This window comes from Lucilia cuprina, chromosome 4, assembly GCF_022045245.1.
Source record: "Lucilia cuprina isolate Lc7/37 chromosome 4, ASM2204524v1, whole genome shotgun sequence".
Classification (NCBI taxonomy): Eukaryota; Metazoa; Arthropoda; class Insecta; order Diptera; family Calliphoridae; genus Lucilia; species Lucilia cuprina.
In genome coordinates this window covers 88,237,814-88,265,313 of record NC_060952.1, presented here as the reverse complement: position 1 = coordinate 88,265,313, position 27,500 = coordinate 88,237,814, and the positions used below count along the sequence as shown (strand labels likewise).

The window sequence follows — 27,500 nt, the reverse complement described above, 5'->3', positions numbered from 1 at the left end:
ATAGAGATCTTTGCAGTTTTGATTTATTTCCGGTTCCATTTCATTGATCTTTTCCAAATATATTTCAAATTCTTTGTGTTGTCTTAGTAAATCTATGAAATTCTTTATGCCTCTCGACATTATATCCATGGCCATTATAGTGGAATTGCAAAAAATACCTTCTTCGTATTTAGTTACACATTCATGTTCCGCCGTACGACCCAACATATAGCTGACTCCATGCAATTTTGCAATTTTACGATAAATCATTTTGATTTCATCTTCTTCTAGATAACGATTACGTAATGCATCATAACCATGTTCGCAGAGATCTTCGAAAATGATTACTTTATGCGGTTTGAGAGAGTAGTAGATGATTCTGAATAAAATGGAAACAGTGTAAAGTAAGTTCTTATTATGCTTTCAAAATGTAGAAAAATAAACATATATAGATCTTTGAAGATTTAAATAAGATGTTAGATGTCAAAATGTATAAACAACACTTTTACTGATCTACCTCAATCTAATTTAAAAGTTTATAATTGTAAAGCTTAAAGCTCACAGCCATTCACATAAATATTTCTATAACTTATGAAATTAAACATAAACACTTCATATTACTTGTCTACTTACTCTGCCGCCAATTTAGTGGGCTCTCCACAATCTGCTAAAATTTTCTCTATCTTTGGCAAAGCTTCAGTATACATATTAATTTCAGTTTCAAATAAATTTGATTCTTTTAACATATCACGTTTCGGACCATCTTCTATGGGTAAAGTTTTTAAAATCAACGATTTTTCCTTAACATTTCCCGAATTATCCCTGCAATATGTTACTTTACATCTAAACATAATACTGGCATAATGATCTCCTTTCATACTAGCCGGACTTATGGCTATATTTGTTATCTAAAATAAAATGAATTGTTAACAATTACTTTACAAATATTTGAATAAAAATTCTATTACTTACTCTAATATCATTATTATTTTCATATTGTTTTAGAACTTTTTCAAAAAATACTTGATCTATCCAGGAGGGAGGTACTAGTTCATCTTTATTGTAAATACTCATTTTAAGGGATTAGCTTTGTCAATACCACCGTTTACTTTGAATTGTTTTTTGCCTTTAAACGCCAATTTTATTTTAGCTAAAGTTTTTATACAACTTTCTCTCAATATTAAGCTAATTTTCAATAAAGCTTTTAAATTGCAATAATTTGATTATTACAAGAATTCATGTTATATTAGCTTTGATAATTCTTATCAGGTGAATATTAAAAAACAAAATATACCTTCTAATTGTATGCCTTCAAATGTAAGAGAGAAAAAGCTCTAAAGCTTTTTGATATTGTAATTATTCGCAATAAGAGCAGTATTTAAGATTCACCTAAGTACTATCAAAAACAAGTAGAAAATTATAGTCGGGCGAAGCCGAACATATAACCATACACCTGTTGCAAGAATAAAATGTGATGTAGTTTTCATAATAAAGCATTTAAGTTGCATTGTACTAGGGTTCTATAAATCGACTTTCGAATAATCGAACAATCGACTTTTTTCGAAAAGTCGAAGTGGACTATTTTGTTCCAAAAAGGTCGATAACTCGACTATCGTCTGTGAAAAAGGTCGAAATGTCGACTTTTAAAATGAAAGTCTAAAAGTCGAAAAATCGAAAAAAGTCGAAAAGTCAGAAAAAGTCGAAAATAGTCGAAAAGTCCAAAAAAAGGCGAAATAAGTCGAAAATAGTCTAAAAGTCGAAAAAGTCAAAAATAGTCAAAAAATCGAAAATAGCCAGAAAAAGTCGAAAAAAGACGAAAAGTCGGAAAAAGTCGAAAATAGTCTAAAATAGTCGAAAAGTCGAAAAGTCGAAAAAAAGACAAAAATAGTCAAACAGTCGAAAATATTTGAAGATCGAAAAAAATCGGAAAAGGTCAATAGTCAAAAAGTCGGAAAAAGTCAAAAATAGTCGAAAAAAGTCGGAAAGTCGAAAATAGTCAAAATTAGTCGAAAATAGTCGAAAAAGTCGACATTTACAAAATACTAAAAGTCTAAAAGTCGACTTTTAACTAACTTTAAAAAGTCGAAAATTCGACTTTGGAAATGAAAGTCGGAAAGTCGAAAAATCGAAAAAAGTCAGAAAAAGTCGAAAAAAGTCAGAAAAAGTCGAAAATAGTCGAAAAGTGGGAAAAATTCAAAAATAGTCAAAAAATCGAAAATAGTCAGAAAAAGTCGAAAAATCAAAAAAAAAAGACGAAAAGTCGGGAAAAAGTCAAAAACAGTCAAAAAATCGAAAATTGTCGAAAAGTCGGAAAAAGTCTAAAATAGTCTAAAAAAAAAAGACAAAAATAATCAGTCGAAAATATTTAAAAATCGAAAGAAAATCGGAAAAAGTCAAAAATGGTCGAAAATAGTCGAAAAAAGTCGGAAAGTCGAAAATAGTCAAAAATCGACTTTTCATAAAATACAAAAAGTTGAAAAGTCGACTTTTAACTAAATGCAAAAAGTCGAAAAGTCGACTTTTCGTTTCAACTATAGAACCCTAAATTGTACCTTGCCTCAGATATACTTATTTAAGCCATTTATTTTATTGAATAAAATTGTTGACATTTAAGTGAAATTTTGAAGGGGGATTTTTATAGGGGCTAGGATGAGGCCCTATAATTATAAAGTTCTTGAGGGTCAGCAATGCTAGTATGGAACTTCGTTTTGCAGCTTTTGGGGGGTTCAGTTGTATAGGGTCTAGGTGAAATAATGGATCTTAACCATTTTCAGTAGGCTTCGTCCCTGGATAGAAGATCATGTACCAAATTATATTGAAATATCTTCGAAATTGCGACTTGTAGTTTAATTAAAATTTTTACATGAACGGACAGACTTACGGAGGGACATTGCTAAATTGACTCAGAAAATGATTCTGAGCCGATTGGTATACTTTCAGAGCGTTACAAACATCATCACAAACTCAATATACCCTCCCCACTAAAGTGGTGTAAGGTATAAATATGGGTATTTAGATTTGTCATTAACAGTGTAATACAACGTAATATTGATCATAGATCAACAAATTATACCTTCTCTGGATCCCTATAAGATTCACAAACAATTTAGATATAACCGTCCATCAGTACATCTGTGTAATGAAAACACAATAGAGCCCAAATGAGAAATGCTCAATAGTAAATAAAAGATTCGTTTATTAGATCCTACAATCTCGCTGTTATATTTTATGAGACTCGACCAAATTTCGAAACATGTTAAAATCAGATTTTTGTTAAATAATCTTTTAAATAGAATAGTTTTGAAATAAAGTTCTAAGTAAAAATACTCTCGTCCCATTAAATCGATATTTTAATAAAAAATAATCTACAAGTCTATAGACTAGTCCACAGTCGAACCTTTAAATAAATTCACACAATAGTCTCTAAGTTAATCTATAGACTTCTCAATAAACTTGTCTAATAGACTAAACTTAAGAGAAATCTTTTCAACCGAATAGTTCACAAAATAGTCAATAGATATGAAAATAGTCGACAGTAATAAGCTGGTCAATAGACTGATTCAATACTGTATTCCTTATACCATTCAATATACTAGTCAAAAGAATGTCTAGACATCCCAAAGACTACTTCTACTACGATAGACTAGCCAATAAACAGGTCAACTAATCCACAGTATAGTTAATTGACTTATCAAGAACTAATATTCTATTCCTAAGACTAGTGAATTGACAAAAGAATAGATTTGTTAAAAAGATTAGTATATATATTTATACTAGTCAATTACTGATACATACACAGAAAAAAACTGAAAATGACTTTTAATTATCAAAATAATTGTATCAAGCAAATTTTGCACCCTTAACCAAAATGATAATATCAATTACCAATTTATAAAAAATAAAAATATATATATTCTTTCCAAATAACAAATTAATCAGAACAATTACTGTCAATAATTTTAACATTGATTAATTCATTAATTGTACAAATTAAATATTTAATAAATATAAAATTGATTTTTTTATTAATTTATTAATCAAATAAATTAAACTGTTTGATAGTGAATTATTTAAAAATCAATTAAGAAGGTTATTAAAACAATCAAATTATTAATCGATTACACACAACGTTGAAGGAATACTAGACCTTTAACAATGCGTTCAGCATTTACAAAAATTATCACTTTATTGTCACAATTTAACATATAAAGTGTTTCATAAATTGTCAATAAACTTGAATATTATATGCCTAAAATTTTATTGACTATTTAAAAATTATAAATATTGCTAGCATAAAAATTCAAAATAAAATTTTAAAAACAAATCTAAAATAGAAAAGAAGGCCAGAAAATTTTTTCAAACAATTGAAAAATTAATTGAATTAATTAAAAATTTAATCAAAATTTTACACTTTAATTTTAAACAGTTTCAAAAAACGAGATAATTAAAACAAATAAAAATTTGTTTAAAAAAAAATAATGAAAATTAAAACATATTAATTGAAAATAAACTACCGATAATTTTTTCTGTGTAGGCTAGTCAACTAATTAGGCAATAGATTTGTTAATAGGCTGTTCAAAGGAATAGTCAATAAACTGATCAATATATTAATTCATAGACTAGTAAACAGAGTAATAACTCATAAACAGGTGGATCCAGTTCGAATGTTTGGAGGGGGGATTAACTTTTTTCATTTATTTCCCTTTTCCTCATTTTTATATTTTGTATGAAAAATTTAATTTTTTTTTTTTTGGGGGGGGGGGGTGTTAAATTTCTCTTTTGTATTCTATTGTTTTTTAAAACGAATTCGTTTATAAATGTAATGTACAATTAATAATTGCATTTTAAGCAAAAAAGCTTTTAAACAAATTGTTATGAAAAATTTATCTCTCCAAACGGTATCAGAAACTTTTTGTAGTGGTTGGATGACGAAGGAATAAATCGAAGCATTTATAAGTGTTTACGTTAGATAATTTAGTGCCGTAATAATTGCACCGATATAGTGGAGAAGGAACTAATTAATTAACTAACTAACTAACTGACTTTTTTCATGATAAGAAGCGCTCAACAGGCCCGATTGTGGCCTAAGTGTATTTCTTCCGATTTGATGTAGTATGCATCCTAACTAACTAACTTAGTAACAAACTAAGTATCTATCTATCTATATATATCTATCTATCTACCTATCTATATATTTATCTATATATCTATCTATCTATCTATCTATCTATCCATCTATCTATCTATCTATCTATCTATCTATCTATCTATCTATTTATTTATCTATCTATCTATCTATCTATCTATCTATCTATCTATCTATCTATCTATCTATCTATTTATCTATCTATCTATCTATCTATCTATCTATCTATCTATCTATCTATCTATCTATCCATCTATCCATCTATCCATCTATCTATCTATCTATCTATCTATCTATCTATCTATCCATCTATCTATCTATCAATCTATCTATCTATCTATCTATCTATCTATCTATCTATCTATCTATCTATCTATCTATCTATCTACCTATCTATCTATCTATCCATCTATCTATCTATCTATCTATCTATCTATCTACCTATCTATCTATCTATCTATCTATCTATCTATATATCTATCTATCTATCTATCTATCTATCTATCTATCTATCTATCTATCTATCTATAACTAACTAACTAACTAACTATCTAACTTACTAGCTATGTAACTAACTAACTAACTAACTAATTCTCTAACTAACTAACTATCTAACCAACTGAATAACCCAACATAAACTTTACTAGCAGAAATATTGGAACAAAATGGAAATACTTACTTCTGAAAAATATTTCTGGAGGTCCAGTAGTTCCACAAACAATATTTTAAAAATTATTCTTTATTTCCAACAAACTAATCTAAATAGCCATCCCTTAACATTTCAGGTAAATAATTGCGCATATCATTTAAAAATCCGGGATTTTTATAGGCCAAACGTATGGCATCAGCATTTTCAAAAAAATTAGAGCTGTCAAAGTCTTTCAATTCCTCAGCCGTTATAGCATCACCAAACAAGGGCACAAAAGTGGACATTAAAAGTAAAGCTTTGAAAAGAAAATTAAGGTAAATAAGTACATACTTCATTAATTACAAAACGACTAACTTACCAAAATGTCTATATTTATAAGTAGCAATTTGAAAATCTGAATACCTAGGCAATTCCTTATGATATTTCAAACATTTCAAAACTCTTATAAATTCCGTAAAATAATACTGAAAAAATTCGTTTCTTCTCAAACGTAACTCGGGACTTAACATAGTATACTGTGAGTACTTATATGGTATCAACTGTGGAGGGAGCAAAACAATTCAGTTGATAATCCACAAATATAACATCTTCGGGCTGATTTTGTTGATCAAATTTAAACATTAAATTTTTATTATGAAAATCACCGTGATTCAAAACGAATATATCACCTTGGCCTTTATTTAATTTATAGGCATTATATAGATTCATGCAACTTTTCATCATATGGGGTTGCATTTGTTTTACCTTTTCCAAATAAGCTGAAAATTCCTGATATTCTCTTAGCATTTGCATAAAATTCCATATACCATTACGTATGAAATCCAAAGACATTATAGCTGAATTACTAAAGAAGCCTTTTTCATATTTTGTTACAATTTCATGATTATCTCCTAAACTTAAGAGATGTAAGACAGCATGAAATTTAGCTAATTTAGAATAGACCATTTTAATCTCGTTCTCAGTTAAATGACGACCGCGTATGGTATCATAACCGATCTCACAAAGATCATCCATGATAATAACTTGATGCGGTTCCAGAGAATGATAAATGAGTCTGAAATAAAAGGAAATGTATGAATAGGAATTACTTACATATATTACTTATGTATATTTACTTACTGTGCCGCCATTTTAGTGGGTTCTCCGATTTCCTGTAAAATTTTCTCTATTTTTGGTAGAGTTTCACTATACATCGATATTTCTGTTTCAAATGCTCCAGATTCTCTCAACATATCACGCTTTGAACATTTCTCCTCCGGTATGGTTTTAATCACAAACGATCGTTGCCTTATACCCTTGATATCAAGATTATACGTTGTCTTACATCTGAACATAATACTGCCATAATGATCACCCTTTAATGTGGCAGGACTTAAATCAAAATTGATTATCTGCAATTTTATATTAAAAAAAATAGAAATTAAATTAATCTGTTTTGCACACAAATTTAGTGAAACCAAAACTCACCTCTAAATTTTCATTATTTTCGCATTGTTTTAAAACTTTTTGTAGAAATTCTTGATTTATCCAAGAGGGTGGCACTAGTTCATCTTCATTATAGATACTCATAACTTTGTTTATAATTTTTAAAATTTTGTTAACCGTTTAGTTGAAGTGTAACTGAACCTCTAAACTTATCGAGAATTTGTTCAATTGATTTTTATTTTTTGTTGTTAAAGAAAAGAGCGGCAGTGCAAGATTTACACAATAATAAGCAACCGATTTATCAAGAATACTCACCATTCGAGTACTCAGAAGATAAACTTGTAAAAGCTTTTTTTTAAGAGTGAGTGGCAAAAAAGCTTTTTGACTACATTTGTCAATGGGCTTGTCTATATAACAGTCAATCTACGCGCTACTTATTTCCTAGTCTATGAACATGTCAATAGAATACTATATAGCCTAACCAATAGACTAGTGTATATATTAGTCACTTAACTAGCCCATGCACTAGTCACTATAATAGTTAGTAGACTAGTTAAAAGGTAGGTCATAGACTAAAGACTAGTTCATAAACAAATCCATAAAATAGTCCTATAGTTAATAATTTAACATTTAAGTCGAAGTGCTTTACTTGAGTATCTGGCGCATAGCCCTATCTCTACTATACCTACTTTTACAACCACTGAGTGAATATAACAAACAATTCACCACTGCCGCCTTGTGTATTTTACACGCAATTTATGTAAATGAATGGTCCGGTCCATGTACAAGCACTTTGCTCAAGTACTTTGCTTCAAGATGTAAACATCACATAACATCACTTCCGTTTACAACAACGCAGATGGGAATGGCCTCTGTTATGTCAGCCTCAGCTCAGAGAGACGTAACCGGTAGACCGAAATACGAATCCGTCAAATAAGCCGAAACTTTCTTCTTACTAACAGGGACACTCTGTGGTAATTCTGGTATGAACAGAGTTTAATCTAGACAAGAAAAGAACATTTAATGGTGTTACTTGTTTATGATACCTTTCATCCATTATCATTCAACCTAGCACTCTTCTCATTTATCCGACGTACTCATAAGAGAAAACCTACGACATATTCATTTAAGTACAAGGGTGGAATGAGGCCCGCACACCTCTACATTCATCCTTAACTCCAACTCATTTCTAACGCTTAGTCCCACAGTCATTCTTCTGTGGGGTATTTGTTGTCTTCGGCATCATCAACTTATACCGATATATTGACTTTACCTTTTCAGTCCTTTAACAGCCACTAACTCTTCCATCGTATTTGGGTTTAAACAACAGCCCCCACCATGGATCCTGAAGGAATCTTAACCAACTGACCAACCCAGGACAAAGTCCCCCGGGCAACTAACCAACCGTAATACCAGATTGTGTGGTTTTCTGATTAGACCCATGACAAATCAAGCCGAGAAGTGAAGTGACATCACCAGTTTATAGTCCCGGCAGACTAGAGGCAATGGTAGAACCTCTATACCCCCGGATTACAATACATCAAAATGGGATCTTTCATCAATGGGACACATGCCCCGTTGTCCATAAACAATATACAAATCCCTAAACTAATCTACAGACTAGTACATAGACTACTCAATGGACTTGTCCATAGACTGATCAATAGACTAGAATATAGTTTATAGGCAATATATTTTATAGTTTATAGACTGGTCAATAGATTAGAACATAGTTTATACTCAAGTCTATAGACTTGTTCATAGACTGGCCAATAGACTAATTCATAAATAGACCGGTCATTAGACGTACATATATAAGTCCATAGACGTGTTCATAAAAAATATCATAGATTAGTCAATAAGAAAGTGTATATATAGGTCCACAGCCAGGTCAGTTGTACTAGTCTACTGACCAGGCTGTAGACTAATAAAGTTATTAGTTCATAGATTGGTTAGTCTATTTACTATTCTGTTGACTAGTAACCAATAAAGTGGTAAATGAGCTAATAAATGGACTAACCTAGACTAGTTCATGGCCTAGTCAACAAAATATTGACTATTCCATTCCATTCTATAACTTTAATGTCATTTAAACATTTTAACAAACAGATAATAAGTCTAAAAACAGTTTCACATCCATAAACTATAACAAAATTGATTTTTTTTCCTATAACTTATGATTCTTTATTTAAAACAAACCTAATCTAAATAACCATCCTTTAACATTTGAGGTAAATAGTTTTGCATATCATCTATAAAGCCCGGATTCTTATAGACCATATTTAAATTATCGGTGTTTTCTAAAAACTTAGAACTGTCCATATCCTTCAAATCCTCCGCTTTTGCAGTTATTATACCAGCAAACATAGGAAGAAATGTGGACATTAAAAATACAGCTAGAATCATATTAAAAAAATTTAATTTAAATAAATATTTTAATAAAAATTACAAACTTACCAAAATGTCTATATCTATAGCCGGCAATTTGAAAATCTGAATACTTGGGCAATTCACCTTGATAGTTTAAACGCTTTAAAACTCGTATAAATTCGGTAAAATAATAATGCATAAATTCGTTCTTTCTCAAACGTAATTCCGCACTTAACATAGTGTACTGTGAATATATGGTATCAATTGTGGAGGGTGCAAAACAATTCATTTGATAGTCCACAAATATGGCATCTAACAATTCACCGTTCTCATTGAATTTAAACATTAAATTTTTTATATGTAGATCACCATGATTTAAAACGAATATATCTCCCTGGCCTTTATTCAATTTATAAGCATTATATAGATCCGTGCAAACTTTCATCATATCGGGTTGCATTAGTTTTACCTTCTCCAAATAAACAGCAAATTCCTGATGTTCTGATAGCATTTGTATGAAATTCCATATACCATTACGTGTAAAATCCATAGACATAACGGCGGAATTATTGAAAATACCTTTATTGTATTTGGTAACAATTTCATGGTTGTCTTCTTGGCCCAGCATATATGTGACTGCATGAAATTTAGCGATTTTTAAAAATACCGTTTTGATTTCAGTCTCTGTTAAATTTCGACCACGTACTGTTTCATAACCGGCCGCACAAAGATCCTCCATAACAATAACTTGGTTGGGTTCTAAAGACTGGTATACGAGTCTGAAAAAAAACAGCTAAAAATTTATGATTTTAATTCAATTTCCAACAAATTCCTACTGAGCCGCCATTTTAGTGGGTTCTCCGATTTCCTTTAAAATGTTCTCTATTTTTGGCAAAGTTACACTATACATAGAGATTTCAGTTTCGAATATTCCACATTTTTCCAACAAATCACGTTTCATACAATCCACTTCTGGTATAGTTTTAATAACAAATGATCTTTTCTTTAGGCCCTCGGATTTAAGATCATACGTCACTTTACATCTAAACATAATGCTGCCATAATGATCACCCTTTAGAGTAGCAGGGCTTATGTCAAAATTAATTAACTAAAATTGAAAATTAATCTAATATATTATATATTCTTTGAAAAATTTTTAAATAACCCACCTTAACAGTTTCAACCTTTTCGCATTGATTCAAAATCTTTTGTATAAATTCTTGATTTATCCAAGTGGGTGGTACTAGTTCATCTTCATTGTAAATGCTCATAATTTCGATTAAGTTTTCTATTAGTTTCCGTAGCACTTTTAGTTTGAGTATAATGTGACTTATAGAAAAATTTTAAAGCTTTATTACTGCTTTTATACTGTAGCCACTGATCGTTAAAAGTATAAGATAATTTTTGCTCAATAATAATGAATTTGTTTGTTGTTATTTATTTACTACGTAATAGAATAACTAAGTGTATAAGTACTTAATATATTTATATTTGAGAGAATCAAGTCGTAAGAGAATTGTACTGTACTTTACTACTTTTTGATATCGACAAAATACCACAGTAGCCCTACGACATTTTCGATACATTTTTATACCCTACATCACTCTAGTGGATAGGATAAATTAGCTTTGCGCTGATGTTTGTAACGCACAATAATATCGGTCCTATAACCACCTTAATGTATACCAATCGGCTCAGAAACATTTTTATTATTTTTTTATTATTTCACCTATATCCCGTACAACTTAACCACCAAATAGGGCTTGTAAACCTTGTAATCAAACTACAGGTCGCAATTTTGGAGATAATTCAATGAAATTTGGCACAAGAGTTTAGTCTGTAGTCTAGACTATAGACTAGTCTATAGTCTAGTCTATAGTCGAGTCTATAGTCGAGTCTATAGTCTAGTCTATAGTCTAGTCTATAGTCTAGTCTACAGTCTAGTCTAAAGTCTAGTCTATAGTCTAGTCTATAGTCTAGTCTATAGTCTAGTCTATAGTCTAGTCTATAGTCTAGTCTATAGTCTAGTCTATAGTCTAGTCTATAGTCTAGTCTAATCTATAGTCTAGTCTATAGTCTAGTCTATAGTCTAGTCTATAGTCTAGTCTATAGTCTAGTCTATAGTCTAGTCTATAGTCTAGTCTATAGTCTAGTCTATAGTCTAGTCTATAGTCTAGTCTATAGTCTAGTCTATAGTCTAGTCTATAGTCTAGTCTATAGTCTAGTCTATAGTCTAGTCTAATCTATAGTCTAGTCTATAGTCTAGTCTATAGTCTAGTCTATAGTCTAGTCTATAGTCTAGTCTATAGTCTAGTCTATAGTCTAGTCTATAGTCTAGTCTATAGTCTAGTCTATAGTCTAGTCTATAGTCTAGTCTATAGTCTAGTCTATAGTCTAGTCTATAGTCTAGTCTATAGTCTAGTCTATAGTCTAGTCTATAGTCTAGTCTATAGTCTAGTCTATAGTCTAGTCTATAGTCTAGTCTATAGTCTAGTCTATAGTCTAGTCTATAGTCTAGTCTATAGTCTAGTCTATAGTCTAGTCTATAGTCTAGTCTATAGTCTAGTCTATAGTCTAGTCTATAGTCTAGTCTATAGTCTAGTCTATAGTCTAGTCTATAGTCTAGTCTATAGTCTAGTCTATAGTCTAGTCTATAGTCTAGTCTATAGTCTAGTCTATAGTCTAGTCTATAGTCTAGTCTATAGTCTAGTCTATAGTCTAGTCTATAGTCTAGTCTATAGTCTAGTCTATAGTCTAGTCTATAGTCTAGTCTATAGTCTAGTCTATAGTCTAGTCTATAGTCTAGTCTATAGTCTAGTCTATAGTCTAGTCTATAGTCTAGTCTATAGTCTAGTCTATAGTCTAGTCTATAGTCTAGTCTATAGTCTAGTCTATAGTCTAGTCTATAGTCTAGTCTATAGTCTAGTCTATAGTCTAGTCTATAGTCTAGTCTATAGTCTAGTCTATAGTCTAGTCTATAGTCTAGTCTATAGTCTAGTCTATAGTCTAGTCTATAGTCTAGTCTATAGTCTAGTCTATAGTCTAGTCTATAGTCTAGTCTATAGTCTAGTCTATAGTCTAGTCTATAGTCTAGTCTATAGTCTAGTCTATAGTCTAGTCTATAGTCTAGTCTATAGTCTAGTCTATAGTCTAGTCTATAGTCTAGTCTATAGTCTAGTCTATAGTCTAGTCTATAGTCTAGTCTATAGTCTAGTCTATAGTCTAGTCTATAGTCTAGTCTATAGTCTAGTCTATAGTCTAGTCTATAGTCTAGTCTATATAGTCTAGTCTATAGTCTAGTCTATAGTCTAGTCTATAGTCTAGTCTATAGTCTAGTCTATAGTCTAGTCTATAGTCTAGTCTATAGTCTAGTCTATAGTCTAGTCTATAGTCTAGTCTATAGTCTAGTCTATAGTCTAGTCTATAGTCTAGTCTATAGTCTAGTCTATAGTCTAGTCTATAGTCTAGTCTATAGTCTAGTCTATAGTCTAGTCTATAGTCTAGTCTATAGTCTAGTCTATAGTCTAGTCTATAGTCTAGTCTAGTCTATAGTCTAGTCTATAGTCTAGTCTAGTCTATAGTCTAGTCTATAGTCTAGTCTAGTCTATAGTCTAGTCTATAGTCTAGTCTATAGTCTAGTCTATAGTCTAGTCTATAGTCTAGTCTATAGTCTAGTCTATAGTCTAGTCTATAGTCTACTATTCTAGTCTATAGTCTAGTCTATAGTCTAGTCTATAGTCTAGTCTATAGTCTAGTCTATAGTCTAGTCTATAGTCTAGTCTTTAGTCCAGTCTATTGTATAGTCTATAGTCTAGTGTATTGTCTAGTCTATAGTCTAGTCTATAGTCTAGTCTTTAGCCTATTCTATAGACTATAGTAAAGTATAGTTCAAAATTTAGTTTATAGTCTAGTCTAAAGAGTAGACTATAGATTTCATAAAATTCTAAGACAATATAGCTATGTCCTTTAGCTTGAGCATAAATATTCTCTGTTTTGTCTCGAAATCTAATAACTCTCGTTTAAAATAAACATCTGTCTGAAACCTTTAATTATCGTATAAATTTAAAATAATTAAAACAAGTTAGAGTGCTATATTCGGCTGTGCCGAATCTTAGATACCCTCCACCAGCTACTTTTATGTTATTTACCAAAAGTTAAATTTATTAAAATTCCAAGATTTATTGAACATTATAAATTTAGAAATTTGCATGTATGTATATGTGTGAAAGATTTAAAGATTTTCAAAATACAAATACATATATAATTATGTTCTACACAAAATTTTGATCAACACAAATTGATAATGCTCTTTAAATACGGTTAAAGCGCTTTTAGGGGCAGGACCTAATATAGGAGAAATATAAGTATACAAAACTAATATTTTTGCCAAATTATGTATCAATAGCTTAATTTGGTAATAAGTAATGTGCGTTTAAGAGATTTTCGTAAAAGAACTTTGTATGGGAGCTATGTCCAATTATGTACATAAAGACAAAGATTCAGAATTCTGTATCTATATCATTACTTGGTAATAAATATTGTGAATCTAAGTGATTTTCTGGACCTAGTATGAGAGCTATGACCAAATATGTATGTGTGTTTTTCTAAGAGGGACCTTGTGTGGGAGCTATGATCAATTATGGACCGATCAGAAAAACATTTCATAATATTATTTCTTTGTATATGAACAACACTTGTGCCAAACTTTATATGGATATTTTAATTTAGTAATGAGTTGTGTGCGTTTTAGTTATTTTCGGGAGAAGACCTTGTATGACCAGTTATAGACCGATGGAAAAAATTTCTTAGTAATATTTTTTGTATATGATCAATACTTGTACCAAATTGTATATGGATATCTTATTTAAGTAATGATTTGTACGTGTTTAAGTGTTTTTCATAAGGGGAACTAATATGGGAGCTATGACCAATTATGGACCGATCGGAAAAATATTTCGTGGTAGTACTTATTCGTTTATGTGAGAACAATGCTTGCAACAAATTTTATATGGATATCTTAATTTAGTAATGAATTATGTGCGTTTAGGTGGTTTTCGGGAGTGGACCTTGTATGGGAGCTATGACCAAATATGGACAGATCCAAAAAATCTTTCATTGTAATATTTCTGTATATAAAAGCAATACTAGTACCAAATTTTATATCGATATCTTGATTTACTAATGAGTTATGCGAGTTTAACTGATTTTCGGGAGGGGACCTTGTATGGGAGCTATGGCCAATCCAAATAAACTTTCATGGTTTTATTTCTGTATATAAGAGCAAAACTTGTACCAAATTTTATATGGATACCTTAATTAAGAAATGAGTTATGTGCGTTTTAGTTATTTTCGGGAGGGGACCTTGTATGGGAGCTATGACCAATTATGGACCGATTCAAAAAAAGCTTTCATTGTAATATTCCTGTATATAAGATAAATATTTGGACCAAACTTTATATCGATATCTTAATTTGGTAATGAGTTATGCGGGTTTAACTGATTTTCGGGAGGGGACCTTGTATGGGAGCTATGACCAATTATGGACCGATCCAAAAAACTTTCATTGTAATATTTCTGTATATAAAAGCAATACTTGTACCAAAATTTATATCGATATCTTAATTTAGAATGAGTTAAGCGTGTTTAAGTGATTTTCGGGAGGGGACCTTGTGTGGGAGCTTTGACCAAATATGAACCGATCCAAAAAATCTTTCACTGAAATATTTCTATGTATAAAAGCAATACTTGTACCAAATTTTGTAACGATATCTTAATTTAGTAATGAGTTATGCGGGTTTAACTGATTTTCGGGAGGGGACCTTGTATGGGAGCTATGACCAATTGTGGACCGATCCAAAAAAGCTTTCATTGTAATATTTCTGTATATAAGGGCAATACTTGTACCAAATTTTATATCGATATCTTAATTTAGTAATGAGATATGCGCGTTTAAGTGATTTTCGGGAGGGGACCTTGTATGGGAGCTATGACCAATTATGGACCCATCTAAAAAATTTTTCCTCTGAATAAATTCTATTGTCATAAAATTTTAATTTCTAAAATTTTATGAAGATATCGACATTACGACGGAAGTTATTAACAAAAAACCAAATTTCCGGGAATTTGTACTTTTGTATGGGAGGTATATGAAATTGTGGACCGATTCTGGCGATTTTACACAGAGATTAAGCTCTTGTGTGGAAACGAATGTATGCCGATTTTTATGGAATTATCTTGCATAGTTTTCGAGAAAATTACATCAGAATGTGTAAAAAATGCTTATTTTTTTCGAGGTTGTTTCAAATTTTGATTCATAACTTTTCCGGATGTGAACCGATTTTGCCCATTTTCAATACCAAACAACTTAGGAAAACAAAGAATATTTTGGGTGAATTTGGTTAACTTCTATTGCTTCGTTTTATCGTGAGCGTGTTTTACACAGACAGACGGACAGACGGACAGACGGACAGACGGACATAGCTAGATCGACTCAGAATTTGATAAGGACCCAGAATATATATACTTTGTTGGGTCTCAGATGAATATTTCTTGGTGTTACACACGGAATGACAAAGTTATATATACCCTCTATCACCACTGATGGTGGTGGAGGGTATAAAAATAATATTAAATAATTTTATTAAAACAAAACTTAATCTAAATAACCTTCACTTAATAAAATTGGCATAAATTGACGTATTTCATTTATAAAATCTGGCGTATGATAAACCATTGACATTGCATTAGGATTTTCGAAAATTTCTTTTGTATCAGTGTCCTTCAACTCATCCATGGATTTGCCCAAAAGGCCCACAACCATTGGCAAAAAGGTGGATAAAAGGAAAATCGCTAAAATATTAAAATTAATACAAAAAATTATTACAAAATCAAACTCTGAATATATTTCAACTTACCAAAATGGCGATATTTAAGACCCGATATTTGGAAATTCGAATATAAAGGCATTTCTCCGCTATAACCGATTTTCTTTAAAATTTTTAAGAATTCTTCAAAATAATACTGACTAAGTTCGTGACGTTTCAAACGTAATTCCAAACTCAACATCATATATTGCGAATAGATAATATCAATATTTGAGGGAGCATAACAACTAATCTGATAGTCCACCATTATTATATCTTCCATATGATTTTTCTTGCTAAACTTAAACATTAGATTTTTCATATGAAAATCACCATGATTCAAAACGAATATATCGCCATTATCAGGGCTATTATTATTTGTATATGCCTTATATAAATCTTTACAAGTTTTGGCCAATTTCGGCAGCATAGCTTTAACTTTTTCATAGTAAACTTTAAATTCCTCATGTTTCGATAACATATCAAGGAAAAACTTTATACCATTAGCCATTAAATCATTTTCCATAACCATTGATGTACTAAATATACCGTCTTGATATTTTGTGACTTCTTCGCGATCGCGTACGTCTTCACTGTGACCCAACATATAGCTGACTGCATGCAATTTGGCGATCTTACGATAAACAGCTTTGATTTCATCCTCGTTGAGGTAACGACCGCGTACAGTATCATAACCAGCTTCACACAGATCTTCGAGTATAATGACTTTATGCGGTTCCAGAGAGTGATAAATGATTCTGAAATATATTTGAAAATTTAATTTTCTTGTACAATTTTCTTAATCTTAATTTTGTCTAAATTTTCTTTGTAAACATTTTCTTTTATAGAAAATTTGTTAAATTTCTCTTATAGAAAATTTGTTAAATTTCTCTTATAGAAAATTTGTGGAAATTTCTCTTATAGAAAATTTGATAAATTTTCTCTTGTAGAAAATTTGTTAAATTTTTTTTTATAGAAAATTTGTTAAATTTTCTTTTATAGAAAATTTGTGGAAATTTTCTTTTATAGAAAATTTGTGGAAATTTTCTTTTATAGAAAATTTGTGGAAATTTTCTTTTATAGAAAATTTGTGGAAATTTTCTTTTATAGAAAATTTGTGGAAATTTTTTTTTATAGAAAATTTGTGGAAATTTTTTTTTATAGGAAATTTGTGGAAATTTTCTTTTATAGAAAATTTGTAGAAATTTTCTTTTATAGAAAATTTGTGAAAATTTTCTTTTATAGAAAATTTGTGGAAATTTTCTTTTATAGAAAATTTGTGGAAATTTTCTTTTATAGAAAATTTGTGGAAATTTTCTTTTATAGAAAATTTGTGGAAATTTTCTCTTATAGAAAATTTGTGGAAATTTTCTCTTATAGAAAATTTGTTGAAATTTTCTCTTATAGAAAATTTGTTGAAATTTTCTCTTATAGAAAATTTGTTGAAATTTTCTCTTATAGAAAATTTGTTGAAATTTTCTCTTACAGAAAATTTGTTGAAATTTTCTCTTACAGAAAATTTGTTGAAATTTTCTCTTATAGAAAATTTGTTGAAATTTTCTCTTATAGATAATTTGTTGAAATTTTCTTTTATAGAAAATTTTTTGAAATTTTCTCTTATAGAAAATTTTTTGAAATTTTCTCTTATAGAAAATTTTTTGAAATTTTTTCTTATAGAAAATTTTTTGAAATTTTCTCTTATAGAACATTTGTTGAAATTTTCTCTTATAGAACATTTGTTGAAATTTTCTCTTATAGACCGTTTGTTGAAATTTTCTCTTATAGACCATTTGTAGATAATTTTTTTCTATAGAAAATTTGTTGGAAATTCTCATCTATAGAAAATTTGTCCTTAGAAAATGTTTTTTTTTTTTTTTGTTGAAAATTCTCATCTATAGAAAATTTGTCTTTAGAAAATGTTTTTTTTTTTTAATTTTCTTTTATAAAAAATTTGGAAAAATGTTTATCTAAAGAACATTTGTAAAAATTTTCTTCTTTGGAAAATTTGTGTTAATTTTCTTCTATGGAAAATTCGTGTAAATTTCCTTTTATAGAAAGTTTGTTGGAATTTTTCTTTTATAGGTAAATTTGTGAAAATTTTCTTCTATAGAAAATTTTCTTTTATAAACATTTTTTTGTAAATTTTTTACAAAAGAAAATTTTTCGAAATTTTCTTTTTTGAAAAATTTGTGGAAATTTTTGCTGTTCAAAATTTTCTATAGAAAATTTCTTTAAATTTATTTTTTTTGGAAATTTGTTGAAATTTTCTTCATTTCCTCTTAACTTACTCTGCTGCTAATCTGGTTGGCTCTCCACAATCGGCTAAAATTTTCTCTATTCTCGGCAGAGTTCTGCTATACATATCAATTTCGGTCTCAAATATTCTAGATTGCATTAACATTTCCCGCTTTATACTCTCCTCGACGGGCAAAGTTTTTATAATCATTGATCTTTTCATAACACTCGATGTCTTGCAAAATCTATACGTTACTTTGCAACGAAACATAATACTAGCATAATGATCGCCCTTTAAACTAGCAGGACTCATATCAAATTCCACGATCTATAAAAAATATATATAAAATTAATTTTAGTAAAATAAAAAAACTTTTTTTAGTTTCTTTACCTCAATATCTTCATCGTGTTCGTATTCGGATAAAACTTTTTGTAAAAATTCTTTATTGATCCATGAAGGAGCTACCAATTCGTCATCGTTATATATACTCATAGTTCCGTTGTGGTGCGCTTTTCTTGTTTTGCTGTCTAACTTTAAGTTTGAAATGCAAATCGTTAATGCGATTATATGAAAAGTGTATAGTTCAATTTATATCGGTGAGCGAAATGTTTTGTAGAAACTAGTAAAGAGAACTATTAATTGTTTGTATAACTAAAATAAACTTGTTTAGATTAGGGTACTTCGTTAAAATTCCCGATAAGATTGTGAAAATGATTGTTAGAAATTTATGCATATAAATATACTACAGATCATTTGGCACGAGTCTTTATATATATACAAACCTTTTACAACTATTTCATCAGGTAGTAAAAAGCTTTTTTTTAAATCAATTCATATTGGAGGTCTTTTGACCATATCTTTTTTAAAATTATTAACTGTTAAATCTGTATCTCAGAGCCCTAGTTTCAGATAACTATAGCTGAAAATATAAGTTATATAGCAAAAAAAGCTTTTCCCTCTGTCCCCTCTTTTTTGACAAATACTATTTCTCTTCAAAATCGAATTAATCTTATCTATACAATTGGCAAATCTATATAAAATTTTCTTATTTAATATGATATTTTCAAAAAAATTATAAAAAGGTCTTATAAATTCCAAACGGAAATTTGTTATTATTTTGAATTGAAACTAAACGGTTGAGAAATTTCCTATATATATTCCATTTCAACAAAATGAGTCTTTATAATGACGATGAACTATCGGCTCCTTCCTGGATTAATCAAGATTTTCTAGAAAAAGTTTTGGTTCAATATGAAAACAATGAATTTTTGGAGGTAATTAAATATTAATTTCGGAATAAAAATATTTATTTTTTTTATTGAATTGAAATTCTCTTAGGTCATTAAATATGACATGAGTCCAGCGAGCATGAAGGGTGATCATTATGCCAGTATTATGTTTAGATGCAAAGTATCCTATAAATTTGATAAAACCGGTAGTATTTTGGAAAAATCCTTAATTATTAAAACAATGCCCTTAGAAGAGGGACACAAACGTGATATGTTAAAGGACTCACAGGCATTTGAGACCGAAATTGCCATGTATACAAAAACTTTGCCAAAAATTGAGAAAATTTTAGCTGATTGTGGAGAACCAACGAAATTATCAGCAGAGTAAGTTTATTGTGAAAACAAGAGAAAACAGAGCTTTTTGTCTCTCGCCTAAATGATAAAAGCGAAATAGTTTATCTGAATCTGAAACTAATTGAGATTTTATTGAAATAAATAACTTTTTTAGGGCGGGTTTTCAGATAAAGATAATCTACATTCTTTGTTTAAACCTAGTTTAATATATGTTTTGTGTTTTTCGGTAAAGAGTAACGTGACTTAGGGCGAGTTTTTCTGATAAAGATAATCTTTATTCTTTGGTTAAACCTGGTTTAATATATGTTTTGTGTTTTTCAGTAAACAGTAACGTTACTTATTATCTTAGTTTAACTGAGTGTTATTAGCCAATTAAAAACAAGTTATAAGTGAGAAAACACAATTAACAAAAACAATAAAACAATGATTTCGGAAGAATAAAAACATAATATTTTAAGTAAATTGCAATTTTCTGATTTGTTTTGTTTTAATAATTATTGTTTTAAATGTTTATTTAAAATTTTTTAATTTTACAAAAGTATTATTTGCAAAAAACAGCTGTTCATTGTTTATGTGAGTTTGAGTGAAAACTTGGCAATACTAACAAAGTTAACTGAACTTAAATCCATAACTGAAAAACACAATCTTCGGTTAAAGTCCGCCTAAATTTGTTCCAAGTTCAATCTTAGTTCCAAGTTTAATCTAATAGCAAGTTAATCCTAGTTTAACTGAGTAATAAGAAACCCGCCCTTAAACACGCAATCATCGGTTAAAGTCCGCCTAAATTTGTTTCGAGTTTAATCTAACAGCAAGTTAAGCCTAGTTTAACTGAGTAGTAAAAAAATCGTCCTTAGAGCGGGTTTCTTACTCCTCAGTTAAACTAGGCTTAACTTGCTATTAGATTAAACTTGGAACTAATTTAGGCGGAATATAACCGATGATCTTGTTTTCAGTTTTAGATCTAAGCTCAGTTAACTTTGTTAGTATTGCCAACTTTTCACTCAAAAACATAAACAAAGAACAGCTGTTTTTTGCAAACAATACTTTTGTAAAATGGAAAATTTTGGAAAAATATAAAATAAACATTTAAAACAATAATAAATAAAACAAAACAAATCAGAAAATTGCAATTTACTTAAAATATTATGTTTTTGTTCTTCCGAAATCATTGTTTTATTGTTTTTGTTAATAGTGTTTTCTCACTTATAACTTGAGTTTAATTGGCCAATTACACTCAGTTAAATTAAGATAATAGGTAACTTTACTGATAACTGATAAAAACATGAAAAATATTTTAAACCAAGTTTAACCAAAGAATGAAGATTATATTTATCAGAAAAACTCGCCCTTAATCTTATTAATTTCAAAATCCTTATTTAAAATTTGTATTAATAAATTCTATTTTAATAACATTTCAGAATTATATATCATTCTTTGGAACCCTATAAGGTTATCATATTAGAAGATCTTTGTGAATCGGGTTATAATATGGTACGCGGTCGTTATCTTAACGAGGATGAAGTTAAGGCAGTTTATCGTAAGATCGCCAAATTACATGCCGTTAGTTATATGTTGGGTAAAAGTGAAGATCATAAAATCGTTACACAACATCGCAGTGGAGCCTTTACTATGGGCAGTCAAATGATCGATGAATTTTTAACAAACGGTCTTAATAATTTCATTGATTTACTGTCATGTCATGAAGAATTTGAACCCTACTTTGAAAAGGTTAAAACAATGAAACCCAAAATAAAAGAAGCCTGTAAAGAACTATATGATGCTTATAAGCTCAATAATGGACGTGGAGATATATTCGTTTTAAATCATGGTGATTTTCATATGAAAAATCTTATGTTTAAATTCAATAAGAAAACCCATTTGGAAGATTTAGTAATGGTGGATTTTCAATTTAGCTGCTTTGCCCCGGCAAATATTGATATGTTATATTCACAATTCATGATATTGGACTCGGATTTGCGTTTGAAACGCAATGAGTTAATGTACTATTATTTTGTGGAATTTACGAATATTTTGAAAAAAATTAACTACCAAGGTGAAATGCCTTTGTTTTCGGAATTTCAAATGTCCAGCATTAAATATAGACATTTTAGTAAGTTTTTTTGTTTCTACAGATTATTCTAACTTTTATTATTAAAACTTTTTATTATAGCTCTCTTTATAATGTCTACTATTTTACCTATGGTTGTTGGCTATTTGTCTAAACCTCTGGAGGATTTGAAAGACACCGATTCGGCTAAATTGTTTACCAATCCCGATTTAATAACCATGATGTATCGTGAACCCAAATTCATTGATGATATTCGCAATTTGTTGCCAATTTTGTTAAGAGAGGGATATTTAGATTAAATTTTGCTTAAGTAATTTATAAATTTAATTTATTTATTAATTAATAATTAATAAATTTTTACAATATAATAACTTTTTCCAGGAAAAAATTTCAGAACTGGTTCTAAAAACAACTAGTTTTAGAACGAGTGCAAATAGATCTTGGGACAAATGATGTCGCCATTATTTTTGGCAACCATTCTTCGTATACGTTCTCTAAAATTTCCTTAAAACTAATTCTGAGCTTGACAAATTCGAACAAATATAATTGATTAAAGAACTACCCCCATATTCATAAACAAACTTTTATTTTATAAACGATTTATAAATCAAATTTCGTATGGGAATTTTGTTTTATAAACCTTTTATAAAATAAATTGCTGTTTATAAATAAGGGGGCTAGTTTTAAAACCATTTCAAAGAATGAGTATCGATGACAGACTCATAACTAGTTACAAAAGTGATATCATCATCCATGATTTCAAAATCATTGGTCTGAAAGCCAAAGTAGAACGAGTACAGGCTATAATCAAGCGTTCTAAAACTAGTTGTAAAACTAAGGGCAGGTTTTACTGATAAAGATAATCTTCATTCTTTGGTTAAACCTGGTTTAATATATGTTTTGAGTTTTTTCAGTAATTAGTAAAGTTACTTAGGGCGGGTTTTTCTGATAAAGATAATCTTCATTCTTTGGTTAAACCTGGTTTAATATATGTTTTGTGTTTTTCAGTAAACAATAACGTTACTTATTATCTTAGTTTAACTGAGTGTTATTGACCAATTAAACTTAAGTTATAAGTAAGAAAACACAATTAACAAAAACAATAAAACAATGATTTCGAAACAACAAATACTTAATATTTTAAGTAAATTGCAATTTTCTGATTTGTTTTGTTTTATTTGTTATTGTTTTAAATGTTTATTTAACATTTTTCCAAAATTTTCCATTTTACAAAAGTATTGTTTGCAAAAAACAGCTGTTCATTGTTTATGTTTTTGAGTGAAAACTTGGCAATACTAACAAAGTTAACTGAGCTTAAATCTAAAACTGAAAAACACAATTATCGGTTAAAGTCCGCCTAAATTTGTTCTGAGTTTAATCTAACAGCAAGTTAAGCCTAGTTTAACTGATGAGTAAGAAACCCGATCTTACAAAGTTAACTGAACTTAAATCTTAAACTGAAAAACACAATCATCGGTTAAAGTCCGCTTAAATTTATTCTGATTTAAGCCTAGTTTAACTGAGGACTAAGAAACCCCCTGAAAAACACAATCATCGGTTAAAGTTCGCCTAAATTGTAATAGCGAATTTATTGACGAGTCTTAACTTACCAATTGACTAGTTTACTAACTATTGGAGTTTAGGGTCTATTCTAAACACACCACACATTGGACTGGTCTATTGAATACATTATGGACTAGTCTATTGTCTAATCTATATATTAGTGTATTGACTAGTCTACGGACTGTTCTATTAGCTAGTCTATGGACTGATCTTTTGATTATTATATTAACTACTATATTGATTTGTCAATGGACTAGCCTATTAACATATCTGTGCACTATTTAATGATTAATCTTTGGACTTGTCCATCGTTTAGTCTATTAACTAGCCTATGCACTAGTTTGTTGACTAATCTATTGACTAGTCTACTGACTTGTCTATAGACTAGTCTATTGGATTTGTTATATTATAAACAAGTATATTGACTTGTGTATTTACTAGTCTACTGACTAATCTATTAACTAATCTGTAGGCTAGTATATTAACTAGTCCTCTGGATAGTTTATTAACTAATCTATAGAATATTTTATGGACTAGTCTATTGACTTGTCTATAGATTAGTATATTAACTAGTCTGTTGATGTGACTATGGACTAGTCTATTGTCATATCTATAGATTAGTTTATTAACTAGTCTACGGACTAGTCAATTGAATACACTATGGAATAGTCTATTGACTTATCTCTGGACAAGACTATGGTCTCGTTTATTGAGTAGTCTTTGGACTAGACTGATAACTTATCTAGTTTTTTTTCTTTTGATATTATACGGAGGAATACACCCAATTGGTAAGAGTGAAACGCAATTCTGTCAAATACTTGGCAACAAACAAAAGCCGGATCTTTTATAAGAAATAATGGCGGTGAGGCAAGAGTTGTTCTTTGAATCACACCTGAATTACGACTGGACTATTTTATTGACTAATATATGGAGTAGATTTTTGACTAGTCTAGGGACTAGGCTGTTATCTATTCTATTGATTAGCCTAATATCTATAGTATTTAAGCCACTGGTCTATCGAACAAGTCTCTGTATTAGTCTACGTTCTAATCTATAACAAGAAAAATTTAACGTTTAACAAATATAGTAAAAATTTTAAAATTTTTTAATAATTTATTTTATTTATAAAAAAAACACACACATAAAAAATACTTTTCATTATTAAGTACATCATAAATTAAATGAATATTTGAAAAAAAAATAAGTGAAGATTTTTCGTAAAACGAAAAATTCTTTTTTTCTTTTTTAAGAGGATACAAAAATAAACTTTTTTATGAAAACAATGTTAGTAAAAATAAATATTTTAAAAATGAATTGCATAAAAAAAAACTTTTCATAAATTTATAAAATTCGTTAAAAAGAATAAATAAACGTTAAAAGAATAAATCATTCTTCTTTAATCTCTTCAATTGTAGCAGTTTCTGTGGTGGCTACAGCATCATCCGATTTGGCTATAAGTTTATAATTTTCGGCAGCTTTAAGACACTGCAAGGCCACTTCTCTGGCTTTAGCACGTGTATCATCGGGTAATTGCGATAGACCACTTAACAATTCCATAATATCCGTTTCAAACAAACGTTTGGCATATTCTTCACAAGAGTTAATTAAATTCAATATAACAACAACACCACGATGTTGTACTTCGGGACTGGGATTGGCTATTAAAACATGTAAAATTTCTAGCCAAGATTGAACATCAAAGATTTTGCCACAACATTTTTTCGAAACTGATGTTAACATAGCCAAGGCACCAGCACAGGCTTTAGCCGTATCCTCATCTTCTTCTTCACAGAGTAGAGCCAAAAATTTGACACGATCATTTTCACCCTCAAACATTTTAACTACATCCTCGGACATAATCATATTGCACAAACATTGTGCAGAGGCACGTGTTAAAAGTAAATGATCTTCCATTAGATAGAATTCGATTTTGGAAATACCCTGTTCTTTGATAATGCGCTGACGTACATTTTCATTCATGGCTGCCAGGTTAGTTAAGGCCATAAGCGATTCAAAGTTTTCCAAAGCAGTGCATTCTTGAGCCAATAAATTTAGTAAAGGTCTTATAACATCAAGACTTCTTTGTCCTGCAAAGGCCACTTCGGGATTAATGGTAATACCAATACGTGCCAATGCCTGGCAAGCATGACGTTTACCCTTATCAGTGCCCTCTAAAGCTAATTTCAAAAGACACTTAACACCACCATCTTGCACCACCTTGCCTCTCAACTCCTGCAAACTGCAGACGGCATTTAAAACTCTGGCTATTAATTCCTTAGAATTATCACTTTCCGTCTTCGATAAAGCCACCAAAGCAGTTGTAATGCCCTCATTAACCAACACCACTATACGTTTCTGCACAAAATCTGGATCATCCAATTCATGTTCTTCGGGTATATGAACCTTTGCAAATTTGGCTAATTCTACCATTTCGGGTACTATTTCTTGTTTCTCATAGGCATTGCATAAATTAACAAATGTTGTTACTACACCATACAAACATGATTGATCACCGGTGCGCGCCAAATCAATGAGCGCATGTATGGCTGCTTTATCATCAATTAATTTCTCTTTCACCTCAGCATCCAATGTTAGATAGGCCAAACCATCGGCTGCCCATTTGCGTATGTCTTTATCTTTACCTGGCTTAATTAAGAAACGGCGACAGGCTTCGGCTAATTTTAAAGTGGCACCATCAGCAAATGGTCTTATCGCTGCATCTTGACCACCATAACTGCCCAATTTACAAAGACCCACTAGAGCACGTACACGTATACCATCATCCTTTGAATGATAGAGTTTCTTGAGAATATCAACGCCACCGGCACATAAAGCTTTAGCTTTATCTTTCTTCGAGGAGGCTGCATAAATACATTCACAAGCAACCTTTTGCTGTAGCACATCATCAGTGGTAGCCATGGCTAAAATCATTTGTAGAATACCTGCAATGATTTATAATAGTATAAACGAAAAAGAAAATTAATCAATTTGCAATAACACATACATACTCATGAATATGAATTTGTTTCAATTGTAAATTGTTATCTTAGTTAAAGAAAAATTAAAAGGATTTACAAATTGAAATGTAGATAATAATTTTCAGATACCAAATTAATGTTAATTGATTATTTGGAATCAGAATATATTAATAAAAATTATTGGAAAATGGCAAATATTGGGAATGAATTACAACTACACATGAGGTGAGCCAAAAGTGAACTAGGATTTGACTAGAATTAGAACTGAACTATAACTGAACTAGTACTGAGGTAGAACTGAACTAGGATTTGACTAGAATTAGAACTGAACTATAACTGAACTAGTACTGAGGTAGAACTGAACTAGAACTGAACTAGAATTGAAATAGAACTGAACTGAACTAGAACTGAACTAGAACAGAACTAGAACAGAACTAGAACAGAACTAGAACAGAACTAGAACTGAACTAGAACTGAACTAGAACTGAACTAGAACTGAACTAGAACTGAATTAGAACTGAAACAGAACTGAAACAGAACTGAACTAGAACTGAACTAGAACTGAACTAGAAATGAACTAGAACTGAACTAGAACTGAACTAGAACTGAACTAGAACTGAACTAGAACTGAACTAGAACT

General features: G+C 29.9%; 5 protein-coding genes and 1 pseudogene across 7 annotated transcripts in view; 1 reads left to right on the top strand and 5 right to left on the bottom strand.

Annotated features, from left to right (window-relative positions):
- Positions 1-1,103, bottom strand: part of LOC111676913 — a 1,833-nt gene extending 730 nt beyond the window's left edge. Inside the window, exons 1-3 of the mRNA XM_023437923.2 lie at positions 952-1,103; positions 613-887; positions 1-358 (exon numbers count right to left, since the gene is read on the bottom strand). The exon at positions 1-358 is cut by the window's left edge and continues 334 nt beyond it. Coding sequence (XP_023293691.2) covers positions 1-358; positions 613-887; positions 952-1,053 — 735 coding nt within the window. The 5' untranslated portion in view covers positions 1,054-1,103. The remainder of the gene's footprint in view (positions 359-612; positions 888-951) is intronic.
- A 4,721-nt stretch (positions 1,104-5,824) lies between these two features.
- Positions 5,825-7,394, bottom strand: LOC111676918 (annotated as a pseudogene).
- Positions 5,964-22,689, top strand: LOC111676916. Of its 2 annotated transcripts, none has more exons than XM_046949021.1 (4): positions 5,964-6,088; positions 20,007-20,281; positions 21,670-22,361; positions 22,422-22,689. In XM_046949021.1, exons 2-4 carry the CDS (start codon positions 20,022-20,024, stop codon positions 22,616-22,618), a joined length of 1,149 nt encoding a protein of 382 aa, XP_046804977.1. In that variant the 5' UTR covers positions 5,964-6,088; positions 20,007-20,021; the 3' UTR covers positions 22,619-22,689. The 2 variants fall into 2 exon arrangements, with proteins under 2 accessions (XP_046804977.1, XP_023293694.2); XM_023437926.2 differs by lacking the exon at positions 5,964-6,088 and adding an exon at positions 19,768-19,942.
- On the bottom strand, positions 9,365-10,879 carry LOC124419449. The gene is made up of 4 exons (XM_046949022.1): positions 10,739-10,879; positions 10,406-10,677; positions 9,657-10,348; positions 9,365-9,595 (listed from the first exon to the last, which is right to left on the bottom strand). Exons 1-4 carry the CDS (start codon positions 10,838-10,840, stop codon positions 9,399-9,401), a joined length of 1,263 nt encoding a protein of 420 aa, XP_046804978.1. The 5' UTR covers positions 10,841-10,879; the 3' UTR covers positions 9,365-9,398.
- On the bottom strand, positions 16,192-19,357 carry LOC111676912. The gene is made up of 4 exons (XM_023437922.2): positions 19,059-19,357; positions 18,721-18,995; positions 16,484-17,190; positions 16,192-16,418 (listed from the first exon to the last, which is right to left on the bottom strand). Exons 1-4 carry the CDS (start codon positions 19,158-19,160, stop codon positions 16,222-16,224), a joined length of 1,281 nt encoding a protein of 426 aa, XP_023293690.2. The 5' UTR covers positions 19,161-19,357; the 3' UTR covers positions 16,192-16,221.
- Positions 22,690-25,139: 2,450 nt separating the features above from the next.
- Positions 25,140-27,500, bottom strand: part of LOC111676899 (protein unc-45 homolog B) — a 4,936-nt gene continuing 2,575 nt past the window's right edge. For both annotated transcript variants that reach the window (XM_023437908.2, XM_023437907.2), the window contains exon 3: positions 25,140-26,824. In XM_023437908.2, the coding sequence (XP_023293676.2) occupies positions 25,269-26,824 (1,556 nt within the window). In that variant the 3' untranslated portion in view covers positions 25,140-25,268. The remainder of the gene's footprint in view (positions 26,825-27,500) is intronic.

Bases quoted from the DNA above. Each gene is read 5' to 3' on its own strand.
- LOC124419449 (XM_046949022.1), bottom strand. From the start codon at position 10,840: ATGAGCATTTACAATGAAGATGAACTAGTACCACCCACTTGGATAAAT. The intron at 10,678-10,738 runs GTGGGTTATTTA...TTTCAATTTTAG, and splicing joins AAAAGGTTGAAACTGTTAAG to TTAATTAATTTTGACATAAG. The intron at 10,349-10,405 runs GTAGGAATTTGT...GTTTTTTTTCAG, and splicing joins CCCACTAAAATGGCGGCTCA to ACTCGTATACCAGTCTTTAG.
- LOC111676912 (XM_023437922.2), bottom strand. From the start codon at position 19,160: ATGAGTATATATAACGATGACGAATTGGTAGCTCCTTCATGGATCAAT. The intron at 18,996-19,058 runs GTAAAGAAACTA...TATTTTTTATAG, and splicing joins AACACGATGAAGATATTGAG to ATCGTGGAATTTGATATGAG. The intron at 16,419-16,483 runs GTAAGTTGAAAT...TTAATATTTTAG, and splicing joins TCTTAAATATCGCCATTTTG to CGATTTTCCTTTTATCCACC.
- LOC111676916 (XM_023437926.2), top strand. From the start codon at position 19,841: ATGAGTCTTTATAATGACGATGAACTATCGGCTCCTTCCTGGATTAAT. The intron at 20,282-21,669 runs GTAAGTTTATTG...ATAACATTTCAG, and splicing joins CCAACGAAATTATCAGCAGA to AATTATATATCATTCTTTGG. The intron at 22,362-22,421 runs GTAAGTTTTTTT...TTTTTATTATAG, and splicing joins CATTAAATATAGACATTTTA to CTCTCTTTATAATGTCTACT.